General features: G+C 40.3%; 1 protein-coding gene across 1 annotated transcript; it reads left to right on the top strand.

Moving 5' to 3' along the window:
* The first annotated feature begins 7491 nt into the window (after window positions 1-7491).
* Window positions 7492-24442, top strand: LOC147153137 (serine/threonine-protein kinase 35-like). Its single transcript, XM_086024700.1, has 3 exons — window positions 7492-8484; window positions 11239-12041; window positions 22836-24442. Exons 1-2 carry the CDS (start codon window positions 7950-7952, stop codon window positions 11979-11981), a joined length of 1278 nt encoding a protein of 425 aa, XP_085880826.1. The 5' UTR covers window positions 7492-7949; the 3' UTR covers window positions 11982-12041; window positions 22836-24442.
* The last annotated feature ends 1429 nt before the right edge of the window (window positions 24443-25871 follow it).

Genomic DNA, 25871 nt, shown 5'->3' with positions numbered 1-25871 from the left:
TTAGGATTTTTATTCACACAAAGATTGATAATATGATTTCGACTATTCATGCTGCCTACTGCCCACTGTGTGCGCATCTTGTTCGTGTGAGAAAAACAAAAGTCATTGCTTGGCTGCATTTGCTGACTTGCAGGTCTGTATGAATTACAATTTGAGTCTACTGGTAAACTATTATTGATTTTCTTATCTGATGGAAAATGGTGAACCTGGTGCCATATTGCAGTGTTTGATTCCCTTTTTCTGTGAGGACTGTATGGTTAATTTATTTTCAACAACTGACTCTTATTTTTGTACTTTTTGTAGATCTGGCGGAAAATGTTAATTGTCCGTTTTGCAAGTATTGTTTGCATAAAAGCAGAGAGTGGTTCTATTGTCACTCCCTCCTGTTCTTGGCATCCCATTTGTGTTGCCTCATTGAGCTGCTGTTACATTATTCCTAAACAGATGACTATGGAGCAGTAGTATATACGAAACAGGTATTTGCTCGAGTAAAATCTAGAAATGAATGTAAAATCATCAAATACAAAGTATATTTCTGATATATTTAACGCGAATACACATAGTACGATTTATATTGTAGATGTGAGAAGAAGATATTGAAGAATCAAACGACAACTTTAAGAGGTTTTTTTTTGTGTCCTCAATTCAGATCTGTATGATCTACAAAGGAGCAGGCACTGACAATCCATCTCCATCTATTCACCAACAGCAGTATTGGCCTTCAGGTTGCCATGGTAATGTGGAGCTGTGGTTGAGTCAGAAACTGAAGTGAGTGTCCCTGAAACTTGTGAAAGATATTCATCCTGAAGCAAAATAATGGCAGAGCTGAGCTACGGCGCAGAACTTCTGCAGGCAAACAAACAGAAAGTACTGTGCAAGGTCACAGCCACGTACACACACACACACACACACACACACACACACACACGCACACGCACCCCCACACGCACTCGCACACACACACACACACACACACACACACACACACACACTGATCATGAGCATCAGTAGTGCATGAATATCCTTCAAATGATCATGATGTCTCACACTCCCACATCCCCATATAAACACTACCTGTGCATCGCGCAATGTAATTCAGCAAGAAGAATGTATCCATGGACCTTCATTAAACAGTTTTATTTACTTTCCCGCCCCCCTCAAAAACATGGCAAAAAAGTCATGTATGACTTGAAAAGTTGACATGGAAATGATACCCTCTCTAGCCTGTCAGCAGCAGGCGCATGTACATGTTTGTGGGGGCAGGTGCTCACATCCACTAAAGTCCCAAATTATTCATACAATTAAGAAAATAAAAGCGATTGTAAATTTAATTCACGAATTTAATATTTATGTGAACATAGTCATCAGAGTCAATAATACAACTATTAACAAAGGAGGTGAATGAAAGCTACAATGGATATAAATTGTCTACACACCCCTTCTGAAATGGCAGTTTTTTGTGATATATGTACAAAAATGAAACTTTGCCCCAAAAAGTTCAGATGATCCAGTAGGCTTTTCGTAGTCTTTTTGTAGTCCGGGGGTGTCCAAATTAGGTCCTCGAGGACCACTATCCTGCATGTTTTAGATGATTCTCCTCCTCCAACACACCTGATTTAAATGATCAGCTCATCATCAGCAAGCTCTGCAGAAGCCTGATAACGATCCTGATCATTTAAATCAGAAGTGTTGGAGGAGGGTAACACCTAAAACATGCAGGATAGTGGCCGGCGATGACCAGATTTGGACGCCCCTGTGTAGTCATAAGAAAGGTAAAAATGTTTTCTCTAAGCATCAAATGTGCCAGCAGCACAGTGAAACAGTCACCATCATAGAGAAAATATGGTAGTGACACAACAATTCATCTAAATGGACGCCTATATCTTACAAAAAAACATTTAAGCAGTCAATCAATAGAAATGTGTGGAGTTTTAAAAAAGGTGTTGTGGTCCAGTGAAACCAAGGTTGAAGTTTTTGTTCATGTCCTTATAATTTTTTAACTATCAAATCACATCTTAACCATTTGATGGAGGCTGATATATATATTTTTTTCAAATCCATCCATCCATTATCTATACCGCTTATATTTTCATTTATTCATAATCGACCAAAGAAAATATAGTATAAAATGCAATATTTTTTCATTTGGTTGTTAAAGGGTTAAAATGCAAATTATCTCATGTCAAAGCTTTCGTGTGACGCGTGACGACGTGTCTTGCTGACCTGAGCGCCGATCGTTGTCAGCTAGGAGCTGTTATTCCATTTTAAACCACAAGAGGTCAGATGTGTACCATTTTCAAAAATGGTCTTTAAACTAGATCAGCCTCGGTTCTTGCAACTGCACTGCTGTAGTAGCTTGGCAATAAAATATAGCTGCAAAGTGTATTGTTGTGTTGGTGGTGGAAAAAAAACAAGACTTAACCTTCAATAGTTTTCTTTTTAATCCTGAGAGTGTGCGAGCTCACAACATGCTCCGTTTTGTTCTACGTCTGTTTTTTTCAACCTGCTTGGTATTTACCCATTCATGTACCAATGTCGCCCTCTATTGGTCAAGCGTATCACATTGAAGTTCACGTTATCCATCCATCCATTATCGATACCGCTAATCCTCGCAAGGGTCGCGGGGCGTGCTGGAGCCTATCCCAGCTGTCTCCGGGCAGTAGGCAGGGGACGCCCTGAATTGGTTGCCGGCCAATCGCAGGGCACACAGAGACAAACATCCGCACTCACAATCACACCTAGGGGCAATTTAGAGAGTCCAATCAACTTACCATGCAAGTTTTTGGAATGTGGGAGGAAACCGGAGTACCCGGAGAAAACCCACACAGGCACGGGGAGAACATGCAAACTCCACACAGGGAGGCCGGCGCCGGGATCGAACCCACGACCTCTGAACTGTGAGGCGGACGTGCTAACCAGTCGACCACCGTGCCACCGAAATTCACATTATACAATATGTATTTGTTAACACAACATGTATCTCATTTAATGTTTTCATTTTTAATAATTTAGGAAATAAGACATAGTACTTAAGTATGGTAAACGTTCATTCATTAGCGAAAGGATCTTTGCGTATCATTTGGCTATGGAGCAGCAGTTTGACTGTTGTAGATACATTCAGAGTAAAAAAAAAAAAAAAAGAACTAAACGAGAACTCATCAGTTCTACTTTGTGCCAGTGTGATTAATAACATTAAAAAGGCAGTTTGCCTTATGTGGAAGTAAGGCCAAATCCTTGAACGCAATTATCAGTGGAGCTCCACAACAGTCAATCTTAATATTTGTTTAGCAATATAGATGTGACAAATAATCTCCATCAGTGGTAGTCACGTTGCCCACATTAGGTCTGTAGTAGCAATAAAAATCTTTCCTCTGGGAATTTGGAGCTTTGCAGGCCTAACTAACTAACCCTTTTCCACCAACAAGCCCAGGAATATTTAGTTGGGAACATTTAGTTCGTGGTAATATAAATTTCTGGTCATACAAAGGATAATGGAAAAGGGCCTTATGTGTGTGTTTACGGCAGTTCGTATGTCGTATAGTTCATCACCACTATGAATGAATTATCTGTTCTTTTTAGATAGATACTATTTCATACTATACATCACTGATGATGTGTCCCAGTGCATCCATGAGGTGTTTCTTGAATAGTGAATAGTATTGATCCTTTTCAGGAAATGATGCTGTTGCAGCAGCTCACACAGACAGCAACATTCATACACCAATCATTCACATAAATAAGTACAAAGAAAAACAAAAACAAAAGTAGACATCATTAACCCTGTGCATTAAACAGTCTAGTAGCAGCTGGAATAAAAGCCTTTCTAAAACGTTCAGTCTTGCACGAAAGTGCTGCTATTGATTACCTCTAGGGCATGAATGGGGTGGGCAAGATTGTGATTTTATAAACCTTCCCTCAGTCACTTGTTGAACTGTTGGAAGTTCCAAGCCAACCACAGAACCTTCTTTTTTGATACGCTTATTGAGTCTGTTCTTATCAGCTCCACGCATACCCTCTCCCCAGCAAAAAACAGGGCACTGGCGACGACTGTCTGATAGAGCGTCCAAAGCAAGGTTGAGCCGATGAAGTGCAGCTCTTCAGATGCACAAGCTGTGGTCTGCTGGAGAGATAGTCTACGCACCACTGGACCAAAGATTCATCAACCCTCATTCTAGTCATCTTCTCACCCAGCAGCACAGGACAGATAGGATTAAATGTGGATGGATGGATGGCACCCGTGAAGTAAAAAAAAGTAAACCTCAGAGAGGCATCAGAAGTATCTAGATGTGCAAAGACCCTGTGCAGCATATAAATGAGGGCATCGTCTGCACCAAGCAGGAAGTCTTCTAAAGCTTGGGGACCTTCTGTAGGCACAGGTTTATATTAAACAACTGTGGTAAGATCGCACACAGTTCAGCAGAGCAGATCTTCTTCGTTTTAACAGGTCCTATTGCCTTGCCTGGCTTGAGTTGGTCCAGCCCCTTCTTAAAGCGGAAGTCAACCCAAACATATTTTTTTCAAGAATATGTTCCCAGCAGGCCCACTAGTTGAAACACGGCATTGTGATAAATTTTGCGTTTGTGGAATAAGTGTTAAGCAGCAAATGCACTCATTTTTAGCCATCTCTGGGGGTGGTCATTTTGTCTTCTGTCTGCATTTTGCTGCTTAACTTATATTTCACTAACGCAAAATTTATCACAATGCCGTGTTTCAACTAGTGGGCCTGCTGGGAACATATTCTTGAAAAAAATATGTTTGGGTTGACTTGAGCTTTAAACTGATCCGGAGAGAGAACGAGAGGTGATGCTCCAGCTGAGGAAAGAGAGGAGGAGTTTGGACACTGAGCAGCTGGTAATCATGAATTGGAGGGAGGGAAGATGGATGGAAGGGTACAGGAAGGGGACAACAATCTGGACTGGGAGGACTGAGATTGTAGGGATGTCAAATCTATTGAAAAAACAGTTTAGAGTATCAGACATCATCCAATCACCATCCGACAATTTACCCATTTTCTGTTTCATACCTGTGATCTTCCTCACATCTGTTTAGCCCCATCCTCCTGGAGTTGTTGTTCTAATTTGAGGCTATAAACTTGTTTACCCTCCCTTATCTCCACATTCTCTGACTTTATCCCTGTCACCCACACCCAAAGCCCTTTTCTCATTTAAAAGGGCTTTCAGGTTACTGGTAATCATGGTCTGTTGTTTGAATAGCAGTGATTTTCTTTGGAGTGCGCGATGTTTTCAAAACAAAAATTGATATAGTGTGTCACACACCTTTTATTGATTTTACAAATTTCAAATAAAACCAGCTTTTGTTAGCCAAATGAATGGTGATGAATTGTGGTGCTCTTCAACTGGTAGTGCACACAGATCCGTCCTGGATGCTCAGTAATGACCAAAGTGACAATAACTCAACATCATTAATAGAGGAAAAATGTAATTTATGTCACAAAGTCAGCTGTGTTTTGGAGGTGTTATAGGTTAATGTGAAGACTGACCTCACAGACACATAGAGTAATTCTGCATTTTTGCCACATGTATTGCAATGGATAAACAACATAGCAACGTTCCTAAATAGGAAGCCACTGCACACATTGCCGGTAAACACTCAGAAATTGAAAGGAGAGTTTGTGGAAGAGTGTAAATACTTGTGTGTTGACCTCAAGAACATTAAATAAAACAATAGTTCCTACAGTAAGAGTGGCCTTTGTTTTCTCTTGTATTGTTATGTGTTCTGCCCATGATCCTGCAGAGTTTATTTCAGCAAATAAGTAACTGTTCACAATATGAGAGGAAACGTGTTTTTTGTGTTCAAGGTGTTTATTTGTCATATATGTTTATTCAAAGAACTCAACACAGCATCACTGCCATTTACATTGACCTAACATAAATCCACTAGCTTGACACTAATTTATGGGAAGAGTCATTGATGCGCAAACGGAAAATATCATAGTTATTGAAGTCATTTGAAACCTTTAAACAACTGTTACTTTAGTTTAAACATTTCAGTAACACATACAAATAGAGCATCAACTCAAAAACACAATTAGAACCGCTGGAGTTTAATTTGAGTTTATAGTAAATTTCCACTGATTCACAGTTCACCATTTGCAAACTCACCAAGCTACAATTTTTTCTATATAGAACCCAACCAAACGTTTTTAAAAATGAAAAACAAAACAACAACAAACTAACTCATATTTTGTGGAAAAATAGAAATAAAGTCAAAGAAAACTTGGACTTCAACCCAACCGAATCTGATGGATGGATAAGAATAGTGCTGTTTTTTGTCAGACTGTTCTCCTGTCAGATCTCGCTGTCCTTTTTCTGCTGTGTGGGACAGTGGAGCCCTCTCCCCTGTGTTGCCAAAGAAACAGCATTTCAGTATAAACATTTCTCGTTGTGCTTTCAATTTATTGCGATGTGATGTGGTGTATGTGAGGTTTAGTACATTGCATTTGAAACACAAATTGGAAGTACATTCAGAGAGTTTGCTTGTAGTTATTGTGTTGTCTTGTGTTGTCTTAATTGATGGGAGTCAACATATGTTTAAATGGTTCAGAGGGAGGGACACTGACTATAGAAGAATTATGTGCATCATGGGAAAAAGTCAGTGGTGCTTTTGACAATTGGATTTCTGCTGATTGCAGTGTGGTAGGTTGGACTAACAAATACATCATTCCTGCATGGCCACTGAACAATGACAATAGAAAGTCTGCTCTTGTACATCCAGTCAGCCTGGTATGCAGGACAATGAATGATGTTCAGTGTAGTGTTGGAATAACCCCCTGCTGGTAAAGACAAAACAGAGCATGGGTAAAAGACACACCGTTGCAGCCAATAATGTGACCACATTATTTCATGTGTCATCTTCTGTACCATGACTTAAGCCGAGAAAACACACAACAACCATTTGAACATCTTAACAGTAGAAATATTTAATCTCCAAATATGTCGTGTCATTAATTCCACGTTTCTCCATGTCACTGTTGTCCATTGTTTTTCTGCTTTATTTTTAATGTATTATCTTTATATTGATCCCGCGAGGGGAAATACTCCTCACAAGCCAATCTATTCTTTTTTGGTGCACACAGAACCACGTCACACACATGGTCCATGCAGAGAAATATTGAGAGTGAAAGGTGCGTAGAGTGCTGCACCACTTGAGCTGGGGAGGTGGGGGCAATGCCTTGCTCAAGGGCACCTCAACAGTACCCAGCAAGCAAACTACCATTTTATTTATTTTTTGGTCCACAGCGGGTATAGATATCGGTTTTCAAATTTAAAGAGTAAAAGTAAAATCTGAAAACATTGATACGGAAGTGAAGTAAATGGACATAAATACAGTAACTTTGTATTTGTACTTCGTTACTTAGCAGGTTTTGTACCAAACGATGCAATGTTGTGAAGGGGCGGGGTCCTCGTGCCTCTGCGCACGTGCTGCTCAACTCTCGTGTTTTCCCACGCGGCCGCGAAGCAGCATGGACAAAAAGGAAGACGGGGACGGCGGTGGTCAGTGGCAGTCACAATTCAGTATTATTTCAGCAAACCTGATAGCATTTGGACTAAATAATGGCGTTGGATATGCTCTACTTGGGTTCTATTTTGAAAACAAAACACTTGTCTGTGCTCATTGAACTGGCGCAATCACTGCGAGTTAGTTTGGCCTGTTAACCAATCAGCGTCGATCTTAGGTGCTACGTAACCTGAAAACCACGCCCCTTGTCCTATGCTTGCTGGAACATTTTGTTTTTTTGAAGCCGATTTATTTCCACACTTGCTCCGCTAATGGTTCTCCGCTGAATTTGCAACATTAACTTGAAGTTGAATTTTACAGAAACGATATAAGGCGGGCGTTAAAGGCCTCAGATTCGATGATTTTGGAGTTAAAGTAATGAAATGTAAACACGCCCACCATCCGTGCTCATTTCATCCAAAAATTAAATCATGGACGTTTGCGACGGGAAAAAGAAGAGAAAGGTAAGCGGGGGCGTCGGCGATTGCAGGCGAAATGTGGCCGGGAAGCCGAAACGACAGCCGGCTAAAGTCCTCCGCTCCCTCACGGTGGAGGACAATAACAACTACCCGGAGCCCATGGAGGAAGAGGACGACGACGATTGCTTCTCCATTAGCTTCCTTCGGACAGGTCGGACCGAACCTGCCGTGCTGGTGCCGCTATCTGTGCCGCCCCGATACACTCTAATCCGGGAGGTGGGCCGGGGGAGCTACGGCGTGGTGTACGAGGCCATAGCCCGGAAAACCGGAGCCAGGCTGGCCGTGAAAAGGCTCCAGTGCGACGCCCCGGAGAACGTGGAGTTGGCTTTGGCCGAGTTCTGGGCCCTGACCAGCCTGGAGAACCGACATCAAAATGTGGTGCAACTGGAGGAGTGTGTCTTGCAGAGGAACGGCATGGCCCAGAAGATGAGCCATGGCAACAAGAGATCCAAACAATACCTGAGGCTGGTGGAGACCTCACTGAAAGGTACACAAATCATCGGCATTTATTCCTTTTTACTGTGGGAAACCCTTTAAAAACTATATTTCAAACCACACCTCGGTTCAGATAATGGATGGATGGAACTCCTAACCCATAATCAAACGAATAACGAGTAAAGTTATGACATTGTATTTTGCACCCAAGTTCAGAAAGGAGTAGTATAGTAATATCAATTCATTGTTTCTAAGAACTAACGTTTATGCACATTGCATTAAGTAGAGTTGCAGTTTTTCAAGCGTTATTTCCCATCTGCACATGTCATCTATTTATACATAATGACCACAAAGGGAACAGTCTCCCCCTGCTCAGAAGAACACAGTGTACTTGGCAGCATGTTGACCCACTTTATTTCTACACTGAACACTTGTTTGGCGTGTCATTTTCACATCAAATTTTAATAACTTGTTATATGTGGTATAGGTAGTAAGTTTACGTGGTACAGGTTGTATGTTATAAGGTTTGACCTACTTATTACTGTGTGTTTGTCCTGGCTCAGCAGTCCAGAATGTCCTTACGTTTGCTTTTTTTTAGTAGCTTGGCTCTTATGTAAGAATGTAAAATGTATCCCAAGACGGCATTCTTCATAGCCTTCAAGACAAAAGTAAGTGGAGTAAATAGAGTCCATCCTCACCCTTTTAAAGGGTTAAAGGGGTTCCGTCCTTTCATTTCATCAAAATAGATGCATTCGCTTTTCATGTGAGGTTCAAAGGAACTGTCATGGAAGTTTAAAGAAATGTTGACTATTGAGAACTAAAAATATTCTGCCTTTTAATGGGTTCATATTGTAGAAACCGTACTTTTTAATTATTTGTATACACTTTATTGTTGTGTTTCTGGAGTGCATGTGTCCACCCATCAAATATGAAATTACATGGCCAAGTAAATAACTGGTGAGCTGCCTATTTTTGAAAATTTGTAGCTTGTCTGGCTGCTGGAGTGGACATATGAAATACATAAATACATTTTTGAGTTTTGGAGATTTTTCCTAGAATTTATTTTGTTGAACTCCAAATTGTACCTAATGTAGGACATTCAACTTTTGAGGTTTCATTGTATTTTCTTTTGGTTTCTCTTTGTTATTCGGAAACCACTATTATGTGGATGGCATCAATAGATTTAGACAGTAGAAACGTAACAAAATCAAGGTGTGAAAGCACCTGTAGCCATATCGCAAAAGTCTGTCATTTTTCTTGTATGGCCTCTAGCTCTTAATTTGCAAGCCTTGAAGAGTTTTCTCTAACTTCTTCATAGGGCTGTGCAATTAATCGAAATTCAATTACGATTTCGATTATTACACTCACGATTACAAAATTGGCATAATCGTAAAAAAACGATTATCAATACTAGTTTGGAGTTGTTTTGAGGCATGCGCACACGAGTTACTCCGCTGCGCCGCCCTCTGCAAGATAGCTAGCTAGCTAGCCAGCCAGCCCGCACCTCGCAAGTCACACTGCACACCCTCCTACTCAACGTTTTAACAGAGTAACAGACCTAAAAATGGTACAAGACCCGCCACAGGAATGACGTGGCGAGCAAAGACGTATAAAGTGCAAGTTGTCGCTGCATCCACCGGCAACACAACAAATCTATTCAACCATCGTTTGGTTTACGATGATGTGATGATACACCAAAGCAAGAAAACACAGAGTTAGATTTGGCTTCGTCTGCAACGCAAATCTCAGTCGTAGAAACACTGTACGCAGCAACCCCCACCCATCAACATCGGAGAGACACAAAAAGATAACAGAATCTAATGCCCGGACAAGGCTTCCAAATGTTTAGGGCACAGACTCCACTTCGCAATCGGCACGAGGGATTTATTTTAAATAACATATTTTATGCAAATTTACACTACTTTTACTAGCACAAAAATAGCAACCATGCTAAACATTATTACTTTGACTTAAGTTACATTTCTTGTGTAGTCTATAATATGAAGTCAAATTTTTTGTGTTCATTCTTGTTTCAAATTGCTTCAAATGCAATTTGCAAACACATTATTGGTCATTATATTGTAATACGGTTTATATATGGCCTACTGTAATTTAGAAGTATTGTATGGATTACGCACTAGTATGTAACAGTCAACATTTAAATTAGTTTGACCCAATCAGCATATTAAATTTATAATTTATCAGAAGCAAATTACTTTAACTCTGTTTACTATGTGTAAATATTACTTTAAAATCAAAACAAAAAAGGCTCTGGACAAAGGTCTAAATGTATAGATGAATAGCATGTCTGTTATTCTGTCAAAATTGGCATTTTACTCCAAAGCAGTTTACTACTTTGGTAAATTATAAATGCATAGCAAGTTAACTCGTTTGTTTATACAAGGAAACCATACTTTAATTTATACATTTGCACTTAATTTTTTTTTTTAAATAATTAATTTAATAGATGTTGTTGGGTCCAAAACGAACTTAAATTATTATAGCGTTTCAAAGAATTTTTTTCTTAATATTTTTTATATGTTTAAACCTGTTCTTGTTTTGTAGCAAAAAAAAATAATCGTTTGAATAATCGTGATTTCAATTATTACCAAAATAATTGTGATTAATATTTTTTTCATAATCGAGCAGACCTACTTTTTCACATGACCCAATCTTCTCTGAGCCGCACAGTTGGCTCAAATTCAGCTTGGTCTCAACACCATGCACTCTTTTTGTATTGTGCTATGTAGTTAATGTGACTCCTGACTGACTCAATTGATTTTTATTTTTTTTTTTGCCTTTGCAGGGGAACGCATTATCGGTCAGCCATCGGAACCATGTTACCTTTGGTTTGTCATGGAGTTTTGTGAAGGTGGAGACCTCAATCAGTACGTCCTGTCACGTCGACCCGACCCCCACACCAACGGAAGTTTTATGCGGCAGTTGACAAGTGCTGTAGCTTTCCTGCACAGGAACAACATTGTTCACAGGGATCTGAAGCCAGACAACATTCTAATCACACAGAAATCCGGGGCACCAGTTCTTAAAGTTGCTGACTTTGGCTTGAGTAAAGTTTGTGCTACCATGAATTTTAAGAACGCTGATGAGTTGCCCGCAGCAGGTGTTGGCAGCAGAGGGAGCAACCAGAACAACATTGTCAACCTTAACAAGTTATGGTTGTCCTCTGCTTGCGGGTCGGACTTCTACATGGCCCCCGAGGTGTGGGAGGGCCACTACACGGCTAAGGCGGACATCTTTGCCTTAGGCATCATCATCTGGGCAATGATCGAGCGCATCACTTTCATTGATGCGGAGTCCAAACGGGAGCTGCTGGGCACCTATGTACGACAAGGCTCAGAGATTGTGCCTGTCGGCGAGGCGTTGTTGGAGAACCCCAAGATGGTCCTGCACATTCCTCAGAAGGCCAGGAGCTCCATGTCAGAAGGGGTGAAGAAACTCCTTCAGGAAATGCTTGCGTTCAACCCTCAGGAGCGACCCGACGCCTGTCAGCTGGAGGTGCTGATGGACCGGGTCACGTGTGCCGCGTGAGCGCCCCAACTTCTCAACCCCCCCCCAACTAGTCAAAGAAGGGTACACTTTATGTTCCAGGTAAGATCATCTCTCTTCCCAACCTTATATTGTTTTATATCTAACAATCAGAAAGTGTTACTTATCGTCGCTGTCATGTGAAAAACACTTATCTCCGTTTTCTTATTTTTACCTGAATCATGTTTCTGCGTTACAGACGTCGCATTAAAAGTGAAAATTAAAAAAGTTTCCAAAATTGGACATTTGTTTTTCACAGGACAGTGACGTTATTTATTATTGGGGTAAACTAATTTGGCTCTACACAACTAAATCTACCTTGTTTTAGTAGCCCTCGTGTTATTTTTTGCATCAAAATGAGTGTTTGAAAATCTAAGGAAAAAAAAAAACAGGATTAAACTTTTTCTGCTTTCTTTCTGTATGTTAGAGTTTGCATTGTTTTAACTAAGCGATCTATAAATAAAGCTGAGTTGAGTTTTGGATGATTTTAATGTAAGAGCGTGTCACATTGACCATAGTCATGGTTAGTAAGAATCTAACACAACAGTAGCATTAGGATATATAGTTCTTGTGATCCATTCAATAATTTACATGTGAAGCAATATTAAAAAATCAAACCACTCGCTTTGAATAATCGTTGGCGAGTCCTTTTGCTTCATGGTTTGAACAAGTGGACCCGTCGAATTCATCAGTCTGTGCTGGTTTAAAACTTCTGGATCAGACAAGCTTTGTTGTGTCAATAAGCTCGCCCTCATTGTTGGTAATGTGAGTGTTGGACAACCTCCAACATCTGCTGAATTAGCTGCAATTCCTCTCATTGGGTTGCCATAAGAGCTGCAGCTGCACTGGGTACCTGATACAGCACATTTCATTTGTGATTAAGCCCCAAATTTCACAGCCCTAAAATGCATTGCTTAGTACCAGCTTCAACAAAAGGTGTTGCTTTTTTAGAATCAGCATTGTATGTACTGCCACAGACACTAGACCAGTAACATCAGAAGCTGACCTCACTGTAGTTCTGCCAAACCTTTTAAAAACCTGCAGTAGATACTGTCGATGATAGATAACCTTCTACACACAGAGGAGTAGTTAGCGAACTGAGGCATTGCAGTGATTAGTGGTACCTAAAATCTGCACTCTTCTTTCAACACCACTGTCTTAATGGGAGCATTGAACCTTGTTAACCGGGTTTTGAAAACGGCTAATCTTGCTTTAAGACGCGTAGCCTCATCAGCATTTTCTTGACAAGAGTCCTATAATAGTTGTATTCATAAGCCTTTCTCCTTTACTCTGTAAAATATTCTTTGCTAACGTTTGATTTACCACCATTTTGAAGATCAGAGTTCGGATTAAAATTATGAACTGAGGCATTGACACTAAAAATATTGATCCGATTAAGACTTGTAAATGGGCTGTCGCTTATATAGCGCTTTTCTACCTTGGGTACTCAAAGCGCTTTACACTGTACCTCATCTACCTACTGATGACGCAGCATCAGGAGCAACTGGGGGTTCAGTATCTTGCTCAAGGATACTTCGACATGGTCACAATGGCCGGGGATCAATCCCACAACCTCCGGGTTGGGAAACGACCACTCTACCACTGAGCCGTGCCGCCCCTCCCTGCGTGTTCATGCATCACGCCTTCGATCGGTACTAATTATTTTGACATGCGCAGATGGACCAAATATACCGGAAATAGTAGTAGAAGAATAAGCCGTAACAACTTCTGTGTCAACAAAACATCGCTTTGTCTATTTCTACTATAAACATTAGCGCTATTTAGCGTATTTTTCACGCTCACGTTGTTACGTCGAGTTAACACTTCCTAATGGAGCTGCAAATGTAGCAGCTTAGTCTTGCGCCCGCCATGTCTTTTGCTCGCTCTGCTTCTACTAGCTTCCGGGAATAAAAGAAACACGTATACTGACGTCACAGACATGCACGGTTAAGACTGTTTGTTCTGAAACTTTGGAATAAGTGTTTTCATGCGCTCCGATCGGATCGACATAAACCACCCCTCTCTTTCGGAATAAAATCTTGATCGGAATGGGCTTCATCGGATCAGAATATTCCGAATGGGGTATGTACATGAAGCATTTTTATTAGGATCGGGCATTTAATCGGAATAAATGTGTCCATGTAAATGGTAAATGGGCTGTCACGTGTATAGCGCTTTTCTACCTTTGGTACTCAAAGCGCTTCACACTGTACCTCATTTACCAACTGATGACGCAGCATCAGGAGCAACTGCGGATTCAGTATGTTGCTCAAGGATACTTTGACACGGTCACAATGGCTGGGGATCGAACCTATCCACAACCTCTCAGTTGGTAGACGACCACTCTACCGCTGAGCCATGCCGCCCCATGTACACGTAGCCAATGGCAACTTATTCTTCCGTTACTGGATGAATGACATGACACAAAGTGCTTTAAATACCAGTAAGGTACTTAAAGGTACTAGGGTAAAAGTACTAACTAGGTAGAATAGCACGAAGAAAACCAGTAAGTGCAGCAAAAATATACCCGTGAAACATTTTGTGTCACTTTCAAGAAAATGCTATTGAAAAAGTGGATGTTTCGTTCCGATTTTAAAATCTAATTGACAGTTTGACCACTGAAAAAGACACTGTAAATGCATTGTTTGAAAATATCCATCATGGTTTTCATGTTCATCTGATAAATCCATACACACACACCACTGATTCACAAGAACTTTTTCTGCTGTTAGTGGGGGTTCACCCTTGAAGGTGAACATGCTGAAATGTGTTGTGTCGAACAAAACCCCCTCTTTTTTTTTTTCCACACCTATCGCATGGTCAGTGACACAAACACCAGTCTCTTTGTTTAAATATAAACCACTGTCAAAGTCCAAGCTTGACTGTGGGTGACAGTTAGCTCTCCGATCATGTCACAAACCCGTTTATTGTAAAAGACCTTATGACGTAACACCTCTCTTGTCCCAACTATCCGTGTGATTGCTGATGCACTCTGAGCACGCCATTGTGTGCTAGACTCTAGCTTCTCCAGATTAGTTCTCTTGCAGCATGATGAAAAAGCACGTTATGCAACGAGCCTGCATGGCTGCAACTGGTTCACTTCGAAACATGTCATCAGCGCAAAAGGGATTAGAGCTGTAAACGTTGACGGCGGGAGGTCAGATGTTTATGCTGCCCGGTGGGATTTACAGTATGTCACATGTAAGTTAACTCAGGGTATCGCTGACAACAGTACAGTCACTCTTCATTGAACGGTAATGGGATTTAAAGAAAGCGGCGGAAGAGACGTCTACGAGATCAAACAAGTCGCAAGTCCTAAAAATAGCTACTGGAGTATGACTCAAGTCATTTGACTCGAGTCCCCCATCTCTGCTGTATTGATATACTTTTAAGCTTATTGGCCACTCATCCCAACTTATCTACGTTGTAATGTAATTAATTTCCGGTTTCCGGTCCTGTTTAGCTGTGTTGTTACTTGTGTATAATTTTCTCGCCAGACACCTATTAAATTGCCTGCGATTTTGCTTTTCAAAATTGGATAGGCTTTGATACGCTTAATTCGGTTCCTGCCAGACTTCAGTGGAAAGGGTACTGAATCACCCAAGCTCTAAATGCTGTTGTCTCATGATGACATGTCACTCTTAGGTTAGCTTAGCAATTAGCATGGCCTCTCCATTTTCTGTGAATTACTCGTCATCCCTTTGTGAGAACGAATCTTATCAGAAGAGTATTTTATTTGCCACCATGGAGGCGAAGATTACTGACTAAGGAGCAACTCCGCAACGCGTTTAGCCGCACTAGCTAGCCAACTGAATCTCGTTACTAGCTAACAGGTACGGCATAAGCAGCACAGAGTTTTCCTCGTCCTTACACTATCTACACGTACGTGACGTAAGCGCGTTGTGTTATCTTAACTCGCGTGCATCCATACCAGCGTAGCTCTCCACTGTTCAATTATCGGACGAGTCTCTGTTTTGCCCTTCAATGTAACTTTTTGTGGCGCCAAATGTTAATTTTGACTCGCTAACTGTAATGCGAAACTGCTTATTTCGAGCTTTGTTAAATATACTTTACTGACTATAATAATTAGACAAATGCCAACTACTTTGGTTAATGTCTCCTCTTTCCTTTACAACACATGATTCCAGGAGTTCAATGATTATTGGAAAGTTCATCCGCATAAGCACACACTCCCTGAATTAAAGAGAAACATCCAAACCCAGGAAAATGTAACAAAACCCTATTTGAAATGACTCCAAATAATGTGTAAAATATATTCTGGTCTCATGAGAGCTAGGCGAACGCTTTTTGCTACATTGTGAAAAGATACTGCACATTTGGCACTATACCCACGGACCGGTGAAGCATGGCGATTGCAGCACCATTCAATTGATACAGTAGGTGCAGTGCCCAGGCAAAATGATGCTAACTTTGCACCCATTGTATGCATACTTCGTATTAGCAGACACACACCCTAATTTACAGCACATTGCTCCTTGCTTTTATCACCGTGTGCTATAGATTTCTTAAACATGACCTTTAAGTGTATATATAGAGTGACCACACATTTCCCTCAGGATAATCTGTAGGCACATCCTGATTTGGTGTGTTTTTTTTAATGCCAAGTAAGGATTACCATTTGTAAATAGTTTTGAAGACAACCACATAAAATCATGATCACATGTCCCCGCCCTTCTGTTTAGTACACTCACTCATCCTCCCTCCCCCCTCTTCCTCGGACAGTGACAGTGTCGCTCATTATTCCAAAGCTTATGGAGGCCTGTGTCTGAAACATTTTGTCCCTTGCTGCCTGCCGACCGTATGGCTTTTCTTTACAGAACCGGGCCAGGGCCACATTTAAGCCCCAACCCAGCCCTAGTTGCCCTTAGTTGGAAATCCTCTTTCATTTCCTTGACAGCAGGAATAGAGTTTGTCATCTTCAGGTTCAATGTCCTCTGTATGAATGGCATAGATGCTCGTTTACAAGCAGCTTTCACCTTTTGATGGGTTTCTTTGACCATCTGGTTGCCATACCCCAGAGGAGCATGCATTTTAATAAGGACTGGGCAACATTTTTTTTTCTTTTTTTTTTTTTTTCTTTTGGTCTACAGGAAATTAAGTTGCTTTGACAACAGCTTGAAGGCAGTTTACATACACGCAACAGCATGTTTTGTAATAGAGCTCACAGTCGGAGTGGAGACTGAGAAATGCCTCATAAAAACCGAACTTCGTTTACAAGATTTGGGGAGTAGGTGTGATAACTCCAATGACTGTTATGCAACAATTCAGTTGTGAAAGTAGGCACTTGATGACTGACATTGGAGACAGTAGTTGGAAAGTTAAAATTGGAAATATTTCCTCCAGAGTCAAACTTGAACAGCACAAACGAAATTGTCCCAGCGATGCAAATCTGTATGTGTTATGTTTATTAATAAGTCAAATTTGAGGAACAATAACGCAGGTACAAATCAGTTGTGATGACTTGCCGTTGTCTCTTGCAATGCTGTCATTCTAGCTTCCAATATCCTGTGATATCTGTTCCACCTGCTATACACATTCATGGTGTCTGTGATGTGTCTGATGGCCTGTAAACTCATAACGCCATTCTAATCGCCCTCATGGTGTATGCACTTGGTACAATCTGTACTTGAACCAAGTTCTGTGCCTATGCAGACAGATTCCTTTTCACATATGAATTATAGATTAAAAAGAGGTGTGGTCACCATCTGTTATAGAGAACAGTACCATTTCCCTTTGCTACAAAAATGATTACTGATGTGTGTGACTGCTTCAAATGACAAGTTGTCTACTAAAAGCTTAAGTCAATTCAATTGATTTAAAGGTGGACATTTGTTTGCAGTCATATTCAAAACAATTTCATTATTTACCATTGGACCATCATTGTAATTGACTACTGTATAAGTGAGAGGTGCAACATTTAATTGATTAATCAACAACTAAAAATTGCTATTGACTAATATATAAATGAGAGGTGCAATAATTAATGAATCAACAACTACCCTATTTTCAAATTAATTGATTTGATTCATTTTGATAATCAACAATTTAACTGAGAATCGATCTTTTAACCAAACCTTGGCCAAATAGGGGATTGGGATTTCAGCCTCTCAGCGGTAAATATACTCTGTCGTCTTTCAGAAAAGCAGTCTTCTTATCTTTGTGTTTAATCAAAATAAGATATTTGTAAACATCTACTTACACTTTGGAAAACAATGATCCGCATGTTTGCCTATTTTCTGATATGTCATGCCCTCTTTTTGAAAAATTACAGTAATTCATTAATCAATCATTCATTGTCCCTATAAATATTTTTAAGTAGTAGTTTTAGGTTTTTGGAGGGTCAAAATCTGATAGCCAGCATGTCACCTCACGGACCAATTATCTCGTGAATTTCCATTAAAAATCCACACGGAAGAGCAACAAGCACATGCCATCAAGCTGTTCTGTTTGTCTTAATTACCTGCGACTCTTTCTACCATTGCATCTTTGATGTCATTGCCGTGTACCACAAAGGAACCCTGTTTTTCTTGCTTGTCAGTTGAAAGTTGTTCTGCAATATCCTGTGATTAACTGGCAATCTGTCCAAGGTGTACCCAGCCTTTCACCCTTAGTCAGCTCGGATAGAGTCAAGCTTCCCGAGAAATGTGATTTTATGTTTTTGATTTTATTTAGCTTTTATTTATCCAGATAAGGCAATTGAGAAAATATTTTTATTTCCAATGCCAACCTTGCAGAAGACAGAAAGAAAAGCGTATACAAATGCATGAACATAAATTGCACTGTGCCATATAGTTACATATTTAAATACATTACAGCATACAATACATATGTAATGCATTGGAGTACATCATAGCACATCTGTTTTTATCATTGAGCACATGCGTTTTATCATTTGTTGCAGAGCAGGCAGAACATTGAAAGGGAAGGCTGTGAGGCTTTTTCAATATTTAATATTAAAAATTTTCACTTTTATCATTTTAAGGTGATATTCACGTTTGATCGTTTTAACACGTGACACATTTTTTTGCGTTCCAGGTATAACATTTTTGTTGGCTTGAACAAGGTATAAAGCCCAGAATATTTTTTGTCTGTACTTTGCCACATTCATGGCCAGCTACCCTAATTACTACTATTTGCTTTTTACAAAGGAGAGTGTGGATATTTTTTTTAGCGGTTGCCTCATTCGCCCCATTCACTTACATGCTACGTACCTGTATGCATTTTGGCCGCTGACACGACACGCTTCACTTCTCCCACAATTCCATCCATAGATAGGCCTACAAAATGTAAAATGTCGTTAAGTATTGTTTTGGATCACAGTGTCTGTATACTGTATTTATGCGGTTTAATTTGTGGCGGCGCGATGGCCGGTTGAATTTTGCGATCGCTAACTCAGAACCCGGAAACGTTTTTATCATGCATATGAAAGATGGACATTTACGCAGAGACTCAAGCGGATTCAACAAGTTTGCTTGGTAATGTGCTCCGGGCGTGCTCTGCTCCACTCCGACTATTCAGAAACTCACAGCATTGTTGGAATGTGCAATTTGGTTATTCATAGTGTCACACTCGAGTGCTTGGGGTGCGCTCTAGCCGCTTCGACTATGGACACGGAGCGTCAGGCAGGCCAAGATGGGAGCAAGATGGAAGGATTGTGCGCTGGAGGCGGATTTGAGTGGATCTGGATAGTTCACAAATCAAAATCAAATTATTGGGCTCTGATCCACCATTCAGAAAATATTTAAGTACTGGTGGTTGGGATATCAACGTTAAATACAGGAAGTCCCCAAGGTGCGAACAAAATAGGTTCCAAGTTTGTAAGCTGAATTGTTCGTAAATCGGAACACATTAAATTTCAATCTATGGTTGTCATTTGAAGTCTTATAAAATGACTGTAGTGTGTTGCTGGAGCAAAATCAATAATGAATATTGCTTTCCCAAAACAGGGATTCAATCGGAAGTCAGGCATTCAAAGTCACCCGGTCCCGATCAGACCTCTAAATGATTAGTTATATGGAGGACTTAGGTGAACAAGCGCCACAGTAGTACTGTACTGTAACTCATCTTCAGAGCGAAGTCGATGTGCATACGTAGACGGTAAAGGAGGGAGAAGTTACTGTTGCTGGAAGGGAAGTCAAGTCATTTTTTTTTTTATATAGCCCTTAATCACAAGAAACTTTCAAAGGGCTTCACATGCCCATGGCTGACAACATATTAACGACATCCCCTGATCTTAACCCCCTAGGAGGGAAATTAAAAACTCATAAAACCCATCTGGGGAAAAATGAGAAACCTTGAGAAGGGACCACAGATGGGGGAATCCCCCTTCCAGGATGATCAGGCTGCAATGGATGCCGAGTAGGCAACATTAACACATATTATGATACTATACAGTTGGTTAAAATATGAAAGTCAATCAAATGAAGTGCTGCAGGAAGACTACTTTGGTGAAGTGGGTCCCTGCCCAGTTGCTCAATGTAGGAATCTCCATAGAAGCGCCTCCGAGGATGTGGTCAACATCCGATCTGTAGGAGGCAGATTTGTTATCGTTGCTGGCGATTTCTTTGGAGACGTCTTCAGTAGACAGTTCCTGGATTAACTAAAAAGTAATGCAGACTTTGGGAACGAATAGGTTAATAAAACAGCCAGAGAATGCATGGTGAAGAAAGAGCAAAGCCAGGGTGGCATCTTGTCAATGCGATTTTTTTTTTTATAGATAAACATGGACCAGTAAACTTGTCTGCATGAGTGAAGAGAGGGCCAATTAACCAGAAGTACAGTTCACAATAGTAGGTGTTAAATTGATGGTGATGAGGATATAGAAGACCTGGACTGTATTGAAGCTTTGTTTGGATTCCTGCTGAAAAAAAGTAGCTGGCATCTTTGCAGCAAGGGAAACATGCAGGCACACACCTACACTTACATAAGAGATAATTAAACGAGAACGGCATCCGTAAGAAATGTTTTTCTTTGCATACCGCATGCCCACAAATACACCCTGAGCTTGTAAAAAATCAACACTCCCTCCAGTAATCGCTGAAAGTCCCGCAGTGTCTTGGGTCTACAGGAAACCAGCCCCCACCACTCACCCTAAAATACCAGTCACCACTGGTTAACACAGTGTTTACTTTTGGCTTATACAACACCAAATAGCTGGCATTCGACTTGACACTCCCCAGGTTTTAAAGTGTTGACCTTTGACAGGTTTCTCTTCATTTTTGTCAAATTTAGATTAAAATAGAAAGTGAATAATGACACGAACTTCAATCGAGTAGATTAAAAGTTGCCAAAACTGCTCGCCCTCGAAACCCACTACCAAGATGAACTGATCATTCGGCTTTCAAAACACCATTTACAGAGTGTGTGCAACAGGACTGGATGTGCATAGCTCTTCTAGTGTGTTGCGTACTCGAGGCGTACGCCACACACAGCAATATTTGTCCCAACAATCAAGAGTCTCTGCCTTCACCAGATGTCTGTCGTAGTGCCAAGACTGGCCTGTGAGAGGCAGCATGGTGCCAGTGGGCATTGTCAGTATGCGTATACGTATGCTAGAGCCAACTTACTACTTAGTGAATGGTGCATTGTGTTTACAGCATCAAAATGGTCCCACCTGAGCAGTGACGTAACCACTTTCCATCTCCCCCGCACAGTCCATCATCACCAAGATGTGTGTGCGCTGCTAAGCTGACCCACTTGTGTTCATACCATGTGCTGCTGAGTTATGCAACCTAAAAGAGTGACACACCACTGGCAGCCTGAGCTGTGGCCTGCTAGCTGCTGGGCTATTCTTAGCGTGCCGAACAACAAACATTATATCATTCAGTCAAACCATTTCTTTACATTTTCTTTTCTGTTTTATTATGCCGTTACCCAATACAGAGTTTGAATTCATTTTTTGGGGAAAGGTACAGACGAATCACGGCTTACCTGTTTTCTGAAGCTGAGCCATGATTGGTTGTTACCTGAGCACCTGTGATGTTATTTTCAGTTGACGGAAAGTGACAAAATGGCAGCCCCCTGAAATGGATAAAAACGGGTCGGTATTACTGCTTAACTTATATTCCACAAACGTAATATTAATCAGAATGCTGTGTTTACACTAGTGGAACTACATAGAACATATTATTGTAAAGAACATTTTGGGGTTGACTTCCCCATTTATGCAGAAAAAGCACATTTTGTTTAGTGTGTTATTCCTAAGTAAGTATTTATTTCCACTTATTTTTATATTGTACTGTATTTATTTTCAATCACACACCGATTAAAATTAGGGGCGAAATGTAAAATGTGAATATAACATAATATAAAATGTAAATATAACATAATATGGGGTCTGTAACAGATTAATTGCATTTCATTAATTATAATGGGAAAAGTTACCTTTTTTTTTTTTTTTTCAAACGTTTTGAGTTACAAACGAGCTCACGAAATGAATTGAGTTCACAACTTGAGGTACCACCGTTTCTCTTAATTAATGAATCACACCGATATTGTTCAAGAGCACTTACCTACTCTTATTTTTTCATCCATCACAATATATCGGGCAATTTTATCCTTCAAATGTACTGAGCCCATTATGGTACGATACCTCAGTTCACAAAACAAAAGTCCATAATCTCTCACGGTTTGGTGACTTTGTTGTGGAAGAACTTGTCTTTGGAAGAACTAGAACGGAGATGGTGACTTTTATCCATATAATTTACATACATGGTGGACCCTCATTCATGAGACACTGTCACTCCACACTGTAAAAGAGCCATGCTTTTATTTGACTGCTCTTATAAATTGTCGCTCCTCCTGCTATAACCTTCATCATATGTTCTGTGTCTGCAGATTTTGTTTACCGCATGGATGTGGACTCTTGACAGAGAAAGGCAATCCGGCAATGCGAGACTGTGAAGAACACAACACCTTAATTTTGGATGGATGTGGTCAGCTTCCTTGGTTTGGACCAGTATGCAAACAACTCTATTCCAGCATCAACCACTATGAAATGTCTGTTACTATGTAGCTGTTGTTTTCCTCCTTACAGGCCAGTTTGTTTTCTTTTTCATTGGGATGCACCTAGCAGTAGCACAGGTAACCTACCTTATGGAATGACCCTTGTCATAAGGTGGCAGTTTCGCTTCTTTCCGATGAACAGGCGATGCTATCGGTTTCCCAACGTTGTGCCTTAAACAGGGTCTTCCAACACTGAAACACATAGTCACACCCGTGAGTTTTCTCCACCCGGCCTTCGGACGTGAATAAGGGGAATAGAGGGCAAGTGAATGAAGGTAAGGAAGAACAAGTAAATTAGCATACAAAGACTGTGGAGGCTTTCCAAAAGATTTAGTTTGTAAACAGAGAGAGCATCGCCAATCCTTCACTTTTCATTGTGCACCTGACCAAAGTAAGATGTAGCATTTCATTTCAGTCACTCTGCAGTAGTGTTGGACTTCAATGTATTAGCCTATGTGGTGTGGAGCTACCTCATTAGCAACACTCTTTTACCTTTACACACTCAGTTTGTTTGAAACATCCTCAGGTTCTTGGCAAGTTACTCGATACTAAACACGCGTGTGACTAGTTTTCTTGTGGAGTTTGGGCTTAGACATACTTTAGCGCTCACTAACATCTTACTTGCTCTCAACACGGTCACCTTATTGTAATCTAGTTCCTAGGAGGTGTTGTTATTGTACATTTTACCCAATGTTAAGACAATCTCCAAAACGAAATGGAAATATGTGATTTGTTTCTCTTGAGACCGTTTTACAAATGGAGTTCACGAGCACAATCTCTAACGTGTGATCATGCTCCCTTGCTTTACAATGGATTCGTTCAAACGAAATCTAACCAAACTCAGAAAACTCCTTAAATTATTGCTTGAGTTGTTAAACATTTTAATATTCCAAATCTGCTAAAAAAAAAAAAAAGAAAGAGGGATTCGCTTGTTGCTCTTTTTAATAAAAATGTATATTGAGACTTTTTTTCGCAATGATATAAAAAGTCAAAATATAACTCATTGCTAGCAATGTTGAAAAGTCAAGGGGTTTAAATTACAGTACGTACATGCTATTCCACAAGGCTTTTACTAACTTTGCTGCGGTTGATGCAGTGCTCAAGTGTAACAAAGGATCTTAAAAATAATCTTAAAATTGAATTTAAGATTGTCACTATTTTCTTTCAAACTAAACATTCAGAGTGGTTCCACTTGAAAAACAAAATCAACTTCACACTATGCAAAATGTTTCACTGCCTCACTGGGAACAATTTACAGACACCTTGTTGTGTATGAACTCTGTGCATTTTCCCCACTGTGTACTGAAATCTATGTTTATTTTATGTACATCGTTTTTGTTACTGAAATTGACAAGAGCCAGTAAAATATTTTGTGCTTTTTGTTTTCCTGTAAATATATTTGACAAAGTTTCTTGAAATAAACGTTACCAGTAAATGTCTCTTTTGTGTTCCTATAAAATACTGCTCTACATTTGTAATTAATTGGTCAGCAATAGTTCTAGGTGGTTCAACTTCAAATCCTGCCAAAACCCATGAAACAGAAAACATCTTAAGTGCTCTTGAGCTAAACACCAAACCTTCAACTGCTCCTGGTGAGCTACTCTGTGTACTGGACTACTAATTCAACACACTGAATGACCTGGTCTCTTCCATTCACCAAAATGGTGGAGAAGATAGTATCAGTATACATGGATGAGAATAATCCTAATCCACAAGCCTTTAATCCACTGTGGGAAGAACGTGCGTCATTGTGACCTGTCCTGGCTCATGACCTCAATCGTGACGTTTACCAGTCTCATTTCGTCCGTACTGGGACCATGACAAAGCATAGACTCTAGCTCAGGAGTTTTTAACTCAATGTCTGTCCTCATCACCGATCCTGACTCAGAGCTATAGACACAGATTGTAATTCAACACAATTTATGCACAGCTGTTTTACATCAAAATGTGCGTTATAACCCCCCCCCCACACACACACACACACGCAACGCACACACTATTTCGTTTATACAAAAGTAAGATATGATTAGTTCCTCCTTTTCAGTGTAAATATCTCCTGGAATGGACCCCCTCCCACTGCAAAACATATTGTCTTGTAAATTAAATCGGATATAAAATGTATTTTTCGAAATTATTATAACATACATCTATACACTATTAATCAACACAACACTATGATGAACATATATCTGCAGGTACTACGGAATAGTTCAACTCATCCAAGTGACCTTTTAATATTCTGAAATTTTTCTAAAAGAATAGGCGGCACGGGGATCGACTGGTTAGCACGTCCGCGTCACAGTTCAGAGGTCGTGGGCTCGATCCCGGCGCCGGCCTCCCTGTGTGGAGTTTGCATGTTCTCCCCGTGCCTGTGTGGGTTTTCTCCGGGTCCTCTGGTTTCCTCCCACAATCCAAAAACATGCATGGTAAATTGATTGGACACTCTAAATTACCCCTAGGTGTGATTGTGAGTGCGGTTGTTTGTTTGTCTATGGGTGCCTTGCGATTGGCTGGCAACCAATTCAGAGTGTCCCCCACCCACTGCCCGAAGACAGCTGGGATAGGCTCCAGCATGCCCCGCGACCCTTGTGAGGATAAGCGGTATCGATAATGGATGGATGGATATTCTAAAAAATAGGTTTATTTAAAAAAAAAAAAAAAAAAAGGTAAAGGAAAAGGTTGTAAAAAATACTTGCACGCTTGGAAACTATATTTTTTAAATGAAGCAAAACAGGATATTTTTTCCTTCGCGGGGGGAAAGAAAATGAATAACTGCACATTAACTACATTGCCGTTATGTAATTGCTTTTACGTACTGATTGATTTATAATTTTTTTTTCAAATATAGATCTTAAGATACACAAATCC

Source organism: Filicampus tigris, chromosome 1 (genome assembly GCF_054856515.1).
Source record: "Filicampus tigris isolate MCC_2025a chromosome 1, RoL_Ftig_1.0, whole genome shotgun sequence".
Lineage (NCBI taxonomy): Eukaryota > Metazoa > Chordata > Actinopteri > Syngnathiformes > Syngnathidae > Filicampus > Filicampus tigris.
The sequence above is the reverse complement of the archived record's forward strand: the minus strand, read 5'-3'. Positions and strand labels throughout refer to the sequence as shown.

What these genes read in the sequence shown, in the direction of transcription:
- LOC147153137 (XM_086024700.1), top strand. Translation starts at nt 7,950, where the DNA reads ATGGACGTTTGCGACGGGAAAAAGAAGAGAAAGGTAAGCGGGGGCGTC. An exon ending in GGTGGAGACCTCACTGAAAG is followed by an intron (nt 8,485 to 11,238) that starts GTACACAAATCA and finishes TTGCCTTTGCAG; the next exon opens with GGGAACGCATTATCGGTCAG.